We start from the raw sequence: 12,090 nt of genomic DNA, 5'->3' as shown, positions 1-12,090 counted from the left end.
ACGCGAATATTAATCAATTACTACCATGAGATGATGTCCATTTCCTGGAGTCCCAAAGAAATCAATTGCAACTCTCTCCCAGGCATGCGCCGGAATTTCAGACATTGTCAGTGGATGCTGCATCACCTTTTGGAATAAAAAGTTACAAAGGTGGCACACTATCAGCTCTTTCTAAACTCATTCATCTAGGTGAGGGAACCACACTCGGTCTCTTAGAGCTCTTTTGGTGGCTTCAATGCCACAATGTCCTTCATGGGCTAGCCCAGTGACTTGCTGTCCCAGGCTGTCAGTTATGATGATTTTCGAGCCATTCAATATGATACCCTCTCAGGTAACAGATAGCTCATCCTGTACATTTATGAATTTTTGAAATTCAAAATCATCAGCAACGAGTTGAATACATTTCTTCCAAGATTGCATTGTAATGAGGTCTTTGAGGATGAGCATGTTTTTGTCTGCGTTGATGGCAGCAATAATTTGTTCAATGGATAGAGCTGCTGGCGTGCTGAACCTCACAATGAAGTCGAGATACTCTTCAGCCACTTTAGATGTCGAACTGTGGCGAGATAGCGGCACTTGTGAAAAGTAGTCTGTGGGGTTTTGATCGTTCCCCGGCTTGTGTATAATCGCATAGTCGTACTTATGCAGTCACAACCCCCACCTCTCGATGCGAAAGGACATCTTAGTTTTCAGGTTTCCAAAGATAGTGAGCAATGCCTGGTGGTCTATAATGAAAGTGAAATGATTCCATATAAAAACCCAAGAAAATGTTCGCAGGAGGACACTACAGCTAGACTCTCATTCTCCGACTGAGAGTATGGACATCCTTTTTCAGACAGGTTTCTACTGGCTTTTGCCTCAGTGTGTTTATGGGAATTCTGATGCCCATTGTCTTGAGCAACGATAGCCCCCAACCCCACCAGACTCGCATCTACTGTGATCTCAGTATGTAACTTGGGGTCATTATAGGCCATTTCAGTTGCATTCCAATTGCATGTTTTAGTTCTTTGAAACTTGGGTCTCAATCAGGAGATAACTGGAATGAGACATTCTGCTATATAAAGTCTCTTAATGGAGCACTCACTGTAGCAAAGTCACAAATGTACCTTGAGCAATAACTGGCCCTGTCTAAGAAGGATCACAACATGGTTACATCTTGTGGCAGCAAATAGTTTACAGTGCTTGCGCCTTATCCGGGTCAGGAGTCATTCCCTTATCAGAGAATATGTACCCAAAGAATTTAAGTTTGGTTTTGTGAAACTCACACTTTACTGCATTTAGAATGAGACCTGAATTGCGTAGGAGCCTTGTCATGCTCCTTTTCTGTTGTCCCAAATATAGTTTGTCATCACTGCAATTGAAAGCATGTGGAACAGGGTGAAATACTCGGCGAATAATATCTCCACAGCCGAAGATACTCCAAAGCTCAGTCTCTTATATCTGAATAAACCAACATGAGTTGAAAAAGTAGTAATGTACCTACAGTTCTCTTCCAGCTCGAGTTGATGGTATCCTTTGTTTAGATCAAGAGGAGAGAAGACCTTGGCTCCGTTCATCTACGCAATCATGTCCGCCATGTGGGGACCTGGATGTCTTTCTCTCTTGATTGCTTTGTTGAACTGGCGCATATCAACACAAATGCACACTGCACTTCCACTGTCCTTTTTTGGCACCACAACTATGGGCGAGACCCATTGTGTAGGACCAGTGGAGAGTTCAATTATGTCATGCTTCAACAGTGTTTCTAGCTCTTTCTCAATGGCTTCTTGTAAATGAAAAGCCACTCGGTGGTACAATTGGGCAACAGGGCAAATTTCCGCATTAATATGAAGTTGCACTTTCATTTTCTTGAGTCTTCCTAGACCATGAAACAACGATGGGAACTGACTCACAATTTCAAACTGAGCACGGACGTTGTAGTTGAGAGATATCAATCCCATGTCAGCAGCAGTGGCAAAACTGAGTATGCATGCACTGGATGAAGTTCCCTGAAGGGCATGAACTGGCGCTTGCCCTGACATCATTTTATGTTGCATGGTTGCTGTAAATGACCTGTGACTCTGTAATGGTTCAGAAGCAGCCCATATATATACCTTAGTGTTTGATGGAGTAAGGCGTGGCACAGAAGATAGGCTGTTGAACTTTTCTACTGGCATGATGTTAATCGCCGTACCACTGTCTACGATGAAGGTAATGGTGTAACCGTTTACCTTTAGTGTTATTTTAGGACAGTGTTCAAATGAATTTTGTCTCTTTGTTTGGTGATTCTTCTTTGACTGTTGATCTTCTTTGAAAGCAGCTAATCCTACATGTGCATGTTATTCCTTAGTCAATATCATCAACGCAAATCCTTCTTCTTCGCTAGCGCTTGATCATGTTGATAAGCCTTTATATGATGAACTTGACGATGATCGACTGTGCTTGGTTTCTTCTTATTGCAACTTATGTTACCTTTTGGCCGAGTGGGTGTGATGAGAATGCCTCTTGAACAATCTGGCATCCATTTTTACTTCTAGCTTAAAAAACATTTGGTTTCTCTTTCGCTTTGCAGACCATTATGAAGCAGTTTTTTCCCACAGCCTTTGCATGTCTGTCCTATGGCTGGACATTTACCTCCAGCCGCGGCCGCTGCAGGTAAGAGTGGTGGGGCGGCCGGGTAGGGGTGAATTTCGAAAAACGACCACGAGGGAAAATAAAATAAATAAATAATTTTCTCTCATGGTCGTCTCTCGAAAAAAACCCTCACCTGGCCCCACTGCTCTTACCTGCAGCGCCCACGGTTGAATACCTCCATGGGGTAATAAAAACCCACATCAGAAGCATAACGTTTTCTTCTTCTGAGACATCCACTTGTGTGCATCTGCTTTGTGCTTATGCTTGCTTTTCATGATAAACGCTGAATAATTCTGCGCTGTTCTTGCTTCCATATTAGCAGCTTGTTGATCTGCTTATTCTTCTACATTTGCAGCCAATAGCATTTTTTACTAAACTGAGTGTCTCTCTCCACATGCGTCTCCTGAAGGAATATGAAAGACAGCCATCAATGACTCTGAGGCGCATGGCTTCTTCATCATTAAAGTCACAGAACTTACAGTGTTTGATAAGTGCATCAAGTCTCTCAACAAACTCATTCATCATTTCACTGGCCTGTTGTCATGTTTGGTTGAAGATGTACCTTTCATAGTCAACATTCGGCATCGGATTGAACAATGCTCCCTTGATCTTTTGGTGCGATATTGCATCAGTTTGTGAGACTTTCTTTTGCATTTCTTTCACTCCATCACCAGCAAGTTTTTCAAATATTTCATGAATTTCTTATTGTCTTCTTCTTCAACTGCATGTATGAAGTCATCAAATGTTTTGATCCATGCAGTTCACCTGGCACCGATGTTCTGTTTCATCACAGTGTCAAAAGGTGGTGGTGGCTTCAGGAACGTAGCCACATTGTACTTTAGGCTCCCTTCCGTCACTATTGAGAGCATCTGCTGTTCAGGCAGCACTCTTCATGCAAAGCAGGACCTGTGACCTCTCCATGCAACACCCCCATTGCTTGGGCCTGTTTGTCTCGTCCGATTTTGAGGTTGTATAGCACTTCACTCGCTTGTGCTGGTACATACGTTTTTGTTCCTAGTCTTCACTGCCTTTAGTGCCTGCTTCATATGGATGATAGCTCTGTGTTATGGTGCTGCGCAGTCTCTCTTCTTTCATCCTTAACAGCGGGTTTTAGCTGACTTTTCGAATTTGCTCCTCTGCAGGGCGTTCAACTTCTTCAATGGCTGTGTATGGGCTGGAGCGGGGCTTTGACTCCACATACAACATTCACAGACTGCTTTGCATCGAATTGGGGTGCAAATGCCACACACAAGCAGTTTGCTGTACCTTTGCAAACTTTCAGGGAAAGCAGCCTCATTTCTTTGGGACAAGTATCCCCTACTTGCCGCCAGTTGTAGCATCTTCCCCAGCCCGGAAGCATGCAAATGGACATGCCAAGCAGGGAGCTCTGTAACTTCCTCAGCATACAATCAAACACTGCACGCGTTGCTTTTATAACCACACCTTAACTTCTCCCAGCAGATTATGTAATTTCTGTTTAGAGACAGTCCAGAACTGCAAGGGTCCTAGTGCGCATAATATCAAGACACTACATAGACAACAGTGGAAATCAGCAGATTTTGAAGTGCTGTAAAGAACAGGTTATGAGTGAGGACATGGGACTTCATAGGTGAGCAGGAGAAACACAATCATAAGTCGTCGAGGCACACAAAGATGGAGCTCTGTCAGTATTCACAAACCCTTGTATTAGCCTTTCACACCCCATTTACACACTTAAATTTGATGATAAACAAATTGCAATAGTTAGTGTTCAAATAAGTAGTGAATTCTTTTTTATTTTTTTATTTATTGAAGTTTTATTCAGACATATAACTGTTACAGACAGATATGCAGTATCAAACTATACAGCTACATTACAGGATTGTAACACTACATTGATTAGTGGTAGACCAGTGCAAAACAAAATTAAGTTACATCACTTAAACTCTTACAGTTCCAGTTTAGTGTGTATCATATTGTCTAAAAACAAGTACATAGGATATAATGACTAGAGGTTGACCTTTAAATCCTGTAATTTTGTCGGGCATATCATTTAACACAGTCAAACAAGTGTCAATAACTTTTGGCACAGAAAGATGACAATATCATAGAGTTTGTTAACCAGCACATAGGAGAGCTGTTTGCAAAAGATGGTGTATAATGGGTCAACGAGTGGGACAGTGTTGGTGGTTATGTATCTGTGGCTGGCGCTGAGTTATCTGAGATTGTCTCGTCTTTCTCTCTAAGCCAGGTCGTGAATGGTTCCCAAATGTCTTTCGGACATGATGCCATGGGCATAAGGTCCCAGAAGGCAGCTAGTTGCTCCTGACAATAAGCGATGTCCTGCACCCAGGTATCTATTCAGGGGTTTCTAGGGGCACCCCAGTGAATGGCAAGCCTTTGTTTTGCAAGCAGCAACATCATAGCTATGAGGCGACGTATCCCGGGCGGGGCCTCTTCTACGTAACCTAGCAGGGCTACCAGCGGCATGCATTCCAGTGATAATCCTGTGACCGCATATATAGTTTCATATGCCCCCTCCCAGAATCTGGCTATGTATGGGCAGTCCCATGCAACATGCAGGAAGGTTTCATTATCTTGCTTGCACTTCCAGCATCTCGCATCTGGACGTAGCCCTAATTTGTTTAATTGCAAGGGTGTGCGATACACCCTATGTATACATTTAAAATGTATAAGTATCAACTTGTAGTTTGGGGATAGGTGTCTAAGCTGGGAGCAACAGAATGACCATTGTTCATCTGTGGGCAATTCGTTCAGGTCCTCCCTCCACTTCACCAGAGCCTTCGGGCGACAATAAAATAAGTCGTGAACATTTCCCAAATACCTGCATATTTTCTTCATATGGAAAAATGCAAGACATCCGGGATATACATGGAAATCCATGACTGTGTCCCTTTCTGATGCGTGCACTTTCGGACTTTGTGCATCCTAAAACGTGTAGAAATCACACAGCCAGAATCCCTCAATATGCAGATTTTCAAATTTCTTGCTGGATTTGGCCCACTGTGCTTAAAGCATTGGAAAATTCTGTTAAATTAAGAACAGTCAACATTAATTGTCGGATGTAGTGCCATGTTTCAGAGAGTCATAGAAGTTATAGAAAGTCAAGTGCAAAATCCAATGTAACTAGTGCCATATATTAGTGGAAATCATATGGTGTAGCCTCAATTGAAATAAATCATCTTTCTTTTGTTTTGTTTTATTTTGGTGCATATTGTTGGTCTGTTTCTTGTATGAGCCATCTGCCTATCTAGTGACATTGGCAAGGCACAGCTGGCACTTACACTGAGCACTTCTAAGTGTGAGGAAAACCAGCCAGAATCATGATTTCAAGCTCATTGGACAAGGCCGAACTCTTCAGTTTTCATTTTGGATCAGCAGTCCATGAAAAGTTCCAATTCCATTCTTGCAGTGATAATGTTTTGTTCAAATACCAGGCTAAAATATTGTCACGGACATAGATTAAGCCAGCAAAAAAGTGCACTTACATGTCTGAAATGGGAAACAACCTTTACATCTCGGTCATTAGACCACGGTGCCTTTACAACGCGGTTGTTACAATGACCGCGTTGTTACAACGCTATGCCATTACTGCGCAAGTCATTACATCGACTTGCAGTAGATGGTCCTCTAACATAAGGAATAGTATAATTTACTATTCCAACACCTTACCTACTGTTGCGTAGGCTGGAGTTGGAATAGTAAATTATACATTCCTAATGTTACAGCGCCATCTACTGCAAGTCGATGTAATGACTTGCGTAGTAATGGCATCGCGTTGCAACAACGTGGTCATTGTAACGACCGCGTTGTTACGGAACGCAATGTATTTGCATGCGTTTTAGCATGCTGTATTCGTCTGAAACAAGGTTGGTGATTTTTAATTATCTACTTAACTTTTTAGCTGCCAAGTAGGCAATGGGAAAAATAAAAGAAAACAGTGTGACTTGTAGAAAAAAGCATCTTCAATGGGAAGTATGTATTTTTTTACTGCACCAATGTTTTTGATGTTAAGAATGTCATTATCAGTGTACCTACCTTCTGTCACAGAAAGGGCCATACCATAACCAAACCAGATTTAAAAAAAATATAGTCTTTTGCTAAAACAAGTTTGCTTTGTTCATCAGATTTTTCATTTCTTATTTCAGATGTGAATGAATGTGAGAACAATCCATGCAGTCAGGAGTGTGCTAATGTCTATGGCTCCTATCAGTGTTATTGCAGACAAGGCTACCAGCTCGCAGAGGATGGTCATTCTTGCAAAGGTAAAGAGTCCTACTTACTTTCTGTAGTTTACACTCCGTGAGATTCTTTGAGCCTTTCAGCAACAATACGGAGACATTGAGTGTCAAATGCTTGGACAAGGGGTCAATATTTAGATGTCTTTGGGGTTTGTAATGTCGTTTTCTCAGGTACTCGCCCATATATACTCCAGAAGTAGATCTTTTCCAAAGATTACTTCAGAGAAACGTCCACTTTCCCCTAGAAGGGAAATAATTCATAAGAATATAATATTTTAAATAATATGTTACAGAAATATTGTAGACAAAATGTCGACTACCACAATATCACAAAGGTAAAGTCATATAGGTAAGCATAGGTTTACTATATTTAACTCCACATCTATGTACCTTGATGATTTATATATGTATGTGTGTATGAAGTTCTTGAGCTCTGGAAGCAGGCAAATATTGTTAATAGCCAACTGTCTGATTACCTGGAACAGAGCAAAACGGGCTGCTTCATTGTACTTAGTCGAGTGTACGACCACGGCACATCACTCTGTCAGTGCTATTGGAGGTGTCTAAGACGATCAAGGTCTTATTTGGCAGATTGCTGGCTTGATATTGCTATGCACTAAGATGACAACATTGCTTTCTTTCCTCCAGAAAGCAAGCAGTGGCACTCCCCGCGTTTTGTTCCTCACTTAAATGTGGAGTAACTCAGGGATCATCCTAAAGAGCTCTTTTGTACATGGCACTTCTAGTTACTCTGATAGTTATGTGGCATCACCGTAGTTTCTTATGCGGAAGATACCCAATTGATACTATCACTGAGTACGAACTTCATTGAATCAGAACAAATATTTAAGGCCAGTTTTAGAAGGATAGTAGAATGGATAAACGACAGCCATCTTAAGTGTAATAAAAATAAAATAAGAGATGTTTCTCTATGGAAAATCATCACTTTTTGTGCCAAGGGTTGGTGGCCCATGGGTCTCCCATCACCACTGGACGTCAAATCACAAAAATGGTAGTCTACACCATGATTACATTCAGACTTGATTCTGTGAACGGTCTTTACCTGGATGTACCAACTAGATTATGATCCATCTGCAGACAGTGCTGAAGGCTGCCACATGCATGGTTCTTAAACCCCAACATACACCCATTAGAGCCCACCTAAAAATCTGCAATGGCTGCCTGAGCGAAACTGGATTCTTTTTAAATCTCTCATATTTGCACATAGAGCCACCTATGGGACAGGTCCCAAGTATTTAAGGGACAGATTCAAACACTGTACCACCAAGAGAATCGTAAGTTCATCTAAGCCATGCTATGTCACGCCCCAAAGGTGAGATTGGTTAGGAGACAGATCCTTGTCATTTCTGGACACAAAAGCCTTGAACGACCTACCTGTCCCCACCCCCGCCCCCCCTCCCTGATTTATAAACAGTGAGGAGGAGCTCTTCAGGGAACAGATTTAAAATTAACTGTTTTGCAAATATTAATGTGCAAAAGTGTGTCATGTCTTGGCTTAAGACAGCACCGTTACTCTCTTGATTTGCCAGCTGTGTGCTTTATAAATACAGTTCATTCATTCTTTCATTTATTTTTCCACAAATCTAGCACTCACATAGGTGTCACTAGAAAACATACAAATTATTAAATCATTTCTGGAAGGATAAAAAAAGATGTAACCTCCAGCACAGTTACAGCACCATCTTGGGAATATAATATTGTTATAGGTGGCGTATGAAGCTTCCATTTGAACTAATGCATAACGCAAGACCGAAACACTTTTCAGATTAAAAACAGAGTTTTAATAGCTATTACGTTGAGTTATTGAATTTCCAGCACCAGCAACACAAGAGCCGTACTTTCAAGATAAGATTGATTTTGAAAAAAAAAAAATTCCCGCCCAAGCTTTTTTCCGTATATTCATGTAAATCAGACTATTCAATTAAGATAATACCTTAGGCCCCCTGGCACCAATGGCTTTTCATTCGCAATTTGTGATTTACCATTTTGGCAATCGCAATTTGCGACTGCATTACCATTCATTCCTATGGGCCTGTAGGACCATAGGAATGAATGGAATCACATTAGGGAATAGCGATTTGCTACTTACAGAATCGCTATTAGCTAATGTTAAGGAATCACATTTTTCTTTTTGCTATTCCTACATTCTCAGGCATTTGCGATTACCAAATAGTGATTCCTTAATAATCGCTATTTGGTAATTGCAAATTCTGATGTTGATGCATATACCAGTATGGTCTAACAAGCTCCCAGCGTTTTCAGACACAGTTTACAATTAAGAGAGATACATTTTGTTAAGCATGCGTAACAGTGATATATTAATCCCCAATAGTTCCCAAAACTCCTTGTTTCCTTGCCATCTACATTTATTTAACCTCTTGGTATCGTTTAGCTTATCTGTGTCAGTTTGGTACTAATATTTTAAATTAAACTTCCAAGACCTATATTCAAAAAGCACACTTTTACTATGCTGCATTGGCTGAAGGACTGTAAACTTTCTGTTTCATTTTGCAGATATTGATGAGTGTGTACAAAGTATCGGCAGTCTTTGTACGTTCCGCTGTGTAAACGTACCAGGAAGTTACCAATGTGCGTGTCCTGATCAGGGCTATACAATGGCGGCCAATGGAAGAAGCTGTAGAGGTAAGGAAAATAAACTAGTTGATTGCATTGTGTTTACATTGGTGAGGTGGAAACAATAGCAACACCAATGCAGAACAAACTTGGCACTCACAGAAAAACATGGCATAGTGTCAAAAGATAATAGAAAGTAGCTGCTTAGTGTAATTACAGGACCTCAATTTGCTGCATGTGTATGGTAAACATGGGTAAATATCTGTATACTCAGCTGCATGTATTACATGGTGAATCATGAGATATTTATCTTAATCAGGATGTATGTAAGGGATGGAAGTCCTAGGCGAGGGGGTCAAATTCTTGATGTGAGCTGCAGCTGAGGTCAGAAAAAAGTAATCTGGCCCACAAAGGTAATCTTGTTCCTCAGGGCTTCAGTGGAAGTGTCAGTCAAAAATAGTAATTCCTCCGCAATCATGCAGGCAAACGATGTCACAGCGGCTGATGCCACTGTATGTCCAAACGGACCCGCGGGCTCTGCAAGGCGCCGCTGAGTTCAGCTTCCTCGTGGCTGCTCCTCACTGTCCCTGACTGCCCGCCATGGCCCTCCTCTTCCACTGCCCTAGAACAAGCAGGCATGGGCAGGCTACGATCTAACGCGCCTTTCTCATTGCGACTGTCAGTCGTCCCACGAACGGTCCAAGACACCCTCAACCCAGAAGGCGCGCTACACACTGCACCCCTAGTGCCAGACAAATTGTATGCTGTCCTGGCAGCAATAGAAGAGTCCCGCATCTCTATGGAGTCAAAGCTGAACTCCCTCATGGTTGAGATGGAGTTCCTTTGGGATGACCACTGCAAAATGGCAGACAGGGTGACGGAGGGGAAAAAGACATTGGCTTCCCTACATTCGCAAAAGGATGGAACACCAACCTTCCATCCATTTGCAGAGAAGAGTCCGAGTCCTTGAGGAGAGGTCTGACAACGTGGAGGGCTGCTCCAGTAGGAGTAACATCCGAATCCGCGGCTTGCCTGAAGGCATCAAGAGCCATGGTCCCAGATTGTCTCTGGAGAACTGGTTTCCAACCTTCGCAGACCCCGCTGACCTCACTCCCTTCTATTCCTTGGAGACAGCCCATAGGATTCCAGCCTGATGGCCACCCACGGGCTCCCTGCAATGTCCATTTGCTTGTAAAACTCCACCACTTCAAAGACAGAAACTTCTTGCTGCGGGCGGCCAGGGTGAAGGAGGCACTAACAATTGAGGACAAGACTATCATGCTCTTCAAAGACTAAACCCAGGCTGTGCAATGGCAGAGAGCTACCTTCCTGGGGGTAAAGAAACGCTTGCGACAACTGAACGTTGAATACTTTCTGCTATTCTGACCCGCCTCAAGATACTAGTAGATGATGCAAGAGGAGAGCTTGAGCGCATCGGGGACCTTCTCCTACAGTCTCTCCAGCCATAAAGGACCCGGCCCTGGAGAAAATCACGGCGGATACATGCCAGGTATTCCAGGCTGCTGCATCCCTTGGCGAAGGAGCGGGGACCACAGATTGGGAGGGAGGACTGCATATCTTCACCACGGACGGAGAATCACATGGTCCCCTCTGTTTTAGTGACTGGCTTGTCACTGTCTAGTGTTTCTAAAATACGGTGTTTTCACCAGCTACTCCTTGAGGGATGACTTCCATACTCACCACATGCCGGGCGCACGTCCCCTGGTCCAGTTCCAGACCGTACTACCATGGTGGCTTTATCCTTATTCTAATTGGGTGAGGGCCTAGGGCCCTGACTCTTACATTGGCGACAAGTGGGTCAACCCTGTGTGTGTGCTCGCAGCTGCATTGAAGGTTGGTGAGGGGGAAGTATAGCCTGTGTCGAGGACTCCCCTGCCAACGAGCAGCACGAGGTTGGCAAAGGAGATGCACCAGCACACCGATCGTAGTGTCCTCGGAGACAAGGCAAAGAGTCCTGCCTGCCATGACCCCAGTGATGCCGTCGCGGACCAGGGGAAGTGCCTGTCGACCCATCAGGCATGAGGTAAGTCCGTAGGGGTGGAGGAGGTGCAGCCAAGATGAGGTTTTCCCCAGTGAAATAAAAGGTGGAGTGCCGGGTCTGGTGCACAGGCCTTGAGTGATAGAGGAGCGCTGAACAGGAGTCCACCCTGTGTATGAAGTGCCTGCTTGAGGAGAAGCGAGGGCACCAACACTATGCTCCCTGTGTGTGTGTAGTGAAACAAGACTGCACCTACCAGCGCAGCTGCCCAAAGGAGAGCCCAGTACCAAACTCTGGTCCCCGCACAGCCCATGACGGAGGAGAGTGGTGTGATCCTGGTGGCCTCATTGGACGGAGGGTAGCGGGGAGCAGCTGGAGTTGGCCACGAGGCACCTCGACGTGGCAGACTGGGATTGTGAGAAGCAAATCCCCAAGTACACCAGTAGAGCTCCACCAGCAGGAGAAGAAAATGAAGCAGGAGCAGAAGGTGAAATCACTAGGAACGCTGCTGTGGCAATGGTGGAAGGACCAGCTGGCAAGAACTGCCAAGACAAGACTGGTGACAGAGCAGCATGACCCCTGTGGGTTGCAGAGTGTAGAGAGAAGGGACAGACAGTGTACCCCAGTAGAGAGAGAGCCTCA

General features: G+C 43.6%; 1 protein-coding gene across 2 annotated transcripts in view; it reads left to right on the top strand.

Annotated features, from left to right (window-relative positions):
- The window catches only part of FBLN2 (fibulin 2), a 630,642-nt gene that overhangs the window by 572,677 nt on the left and 45,875 nt on the right, over positions 1-12,090 (top strand). For both annotated transcript variants that reach the window (XM_085624813.1, XM_085624812.1), the window contains 2 exons: positions 6,762-6,878; positions 9,390-9,518. In XM_085624813.1, coding sequence (XP_085480939.1) covers positions 6,762-6,878; positions 9,390-9,518 — 246 coding nt within the window. The remainder of the gene's footprint in view (positions 1-6,761; positions 6,879-9,389; positions 9,519-12,090) is intronic.

Source organism: Triturus cristatus, chromosome 9 (assembly GCF_964204655.1).
Source record: "Triturus cristatus chromosome 9, aTriCri1.1, whole genome shotgun sequence".
NCBI lineage: Eukaryota > Metazoa > Chordata > Amphibia > Caudata > Salamandridae > Triturus > Triturus cristatus.
The sequence above is the reverse complement of the archived record's forward strand: the minus strand, read 5'-3'. Positions and strand labels throughout refer to the sequence as shown.